We start from the raw sequence: 2,167 nt of genomic DNA, 5'->3' as shown, positions 1-2,167 counted from the left end.
TTGCCTTGGAAAAATATTTTCTATTATGGACAAGAATTTCTACACAGAAAAAATATCAAGGAGCAGCAGGAATATATGGTTTTACTGAAATTTTCCGAGATTGGTACTAGGTCTATATAAAATCCATAAAAATATTAACAATGTATTTGTAATAAAGCCATATCATTTATTATAAATATCTGATCATTTCTTCTGGCTAAAATTGCATTTCTCTGATCTCTCTTCCAGGAAAATCATCATCTACATGGAAACAGAAAACCAAACTTATGTTTTACAATTTATCCTCCAGGGGTTCTCAGAAGATACAGAAGTACAGTCCCTCCTCTTTGGGCTGTTCCTCTCCATGTACCTGGTCACCATCTTTGGGAATCTGCTTATTATCCTGTCCATCATCTCTGACTCCCACCTCCACACACCCATGTACTTCTTCCTCTCCAATCTGTCTTTTACAGATATCTGTTTCACCTCCACCACAGTACCTAAGATGCTGCTGAACATCCAGACAGAGAGCAAAACCATAACTTATGAAAACTGTCTCAGCCAGATATATTTTTCCATGCTTTTTGGACTATTAGATAACTTCTTCTTAGCTGTGATGGCCTATGATCACTTCGTGGCCATTTGTCACCCCCTGCACTACACAGTCATCATGAACCCCCAGGTCTGTGGCCTCCTGCTGCTGGCATCTTGGTTGTTGAGTGTTTTGGTCTCCCTTTTGAATGACTTAATGGTTTTGCGATTGTCTTTTTGTACAGCATTGGACATTCCTCACTTTTTCTGTGAACTTAATCAGGTAGTCAGACGTGCTTGTTCTGACACCTTCCTCAATAACCTAGTGATATATTTTACATCTGGACTTGTTGTTATACCACTCACTGGAATCCTTTTCTCTTACTGTAAGATTATATCCTCCATTTTGAGAATTTCAACAGCTGGGGGTAAATATAAAGCATTTTCTACTTGTGGGTCTCACCTCTCAGTGGTGACCTTGTTTTATAGTACAGGTCTTGGAGTGTGTCTTAGATCTGGTGCTACCCAAAACTCAAGGACGAATGCAGTAGCCTCAGTGATGTATATGGTGGTCACTCCCATACTGAACCCCTTTATCTACAGTCTTAGAAACAAGGACATAAAGCAGGCCTTTAAAAAGCTAAGAAACTTTCACCCTAGAAAAGGATACTTTGTCTCAAGTTTACAAATGTGCACATGATCAACAGAGGTCAAAAACTGAGAGATCTTAATCTAGATACTTTTTAAGTGTGTAGGGAGATAATTTTCTATTTGCCTAATGAAATAATTCTATTTCTTTACTTTTTGTATATCAAGGATACCTGTTACTTTTGCATTATTATACAACATATGTTCTATCATTGTCTTCCCTTGAATCAGGATAGAAAGCAGAAACTGCTGCCTGGATTTTCAGCAGTAAAAGCTTTCATATAGGTAATTCTGTATATATAAAATTATGTCAGGTGGTGGAGTGATAAAGGTGTACTGCAGTCACTGCCATATCAAAGAAACTGCTTGTCTTTTGTAGTTTTAGTGAAAAACAAGCTTTCATACCAAAGGCAGTGTACCAGCTACCAAGATATTTGTTCATGGGTTCTTGAAACAGGTCAGATCCTGAACTGGAGACAACATCTGACTGGTTTACAATAATCCAATTCTATCTCCAATATACGCCCTTCTCCTTCACATTCCAAATCATAAATTAAGTGTGGGGAGCCACCCGCTGTGAGGTCTGTTTACAGCCTCCAACAACATGGCGGATTTCATAATTACTACAGCCTTGCCCCGCCATTTCCTTCTTCTTCTTCCTCTTTGTTTCTTTGTTCTCCCCTTCCCGCCACAACTCTGGTGACCACAGCAATATGCATGCGCAAGGCACGAAACTCGGCAGACCTGGCACAAACTTTCAGCCAATCCCCTCCTTGGACGTCTGCCACCTACAAGACCAGCCCATCACCTATGGACGTGTTCCCTTCCCTCAGTATAAATTCCCATGTTTTACCCCCAATAAACGAGGCTTGATCAGAATCCTGTCTTGCCTCCATTCTTTCTAGTCTCCTGCCCCCCACTTCTTCCCACAGGCCCCTGGAATCCGCCTCCACCGGCTCAGGACAAGTGGCACCCAAAGTGGGGCACGAACCCATGACCCTGGGATTAA

General features: G+C 41.0%; 1 protein-coding gene across 1 annotated transcript; it reads left to right on the top strand.

The window, feature by feature from the left end:
* Nucleotides 1-244: 244 nt before the first annotated feature.
* Nucleotides 245-1,210, top strand: LOC131276888 (olfactory receptor 7A17-like). The gene has a single exon (XM_058290468.2). The coding sequence runs from the start codon at nucleotides 245-247 to the stop codon at nucleotides 1,208-1,210; it is 966 nt and encodes a 321-aa protein (XP_058146451.2).
* Nucleotides 1,211-2,167: the final 957 nt, after the last annotated feature.

This window comes from Dasypus novemcinctus, chromosome 30, assembly GCF_030445035.2.
Source record: "Dasypus novemcinctus isolate mDasNov1 chromosome 30, mDasNov1.1.hap2, whole genome shotgun sequence".
NCBI classification, from domain to species: domain Eukaryota; kingdom Metazoa; phylum Chordata; class Mammalia; order Cingulata; family Dasypodidae; genus Dasypus; species Dasypus novemcinctus.
Note: the sequence above shows the minus strand (reverse complement) of the source record. Positions and strands in the feature narration are given on the sequence as shown.

What these genes read in the sequence shown, in the direction of transcription:
- LOC131276888 (XM_058290468.2), top strand. Translation starts at nt 245, where the DNA reads ATGGAAACAGAAAACCAAACTTATGTTTTACAATTTATCCTCCAGGGG.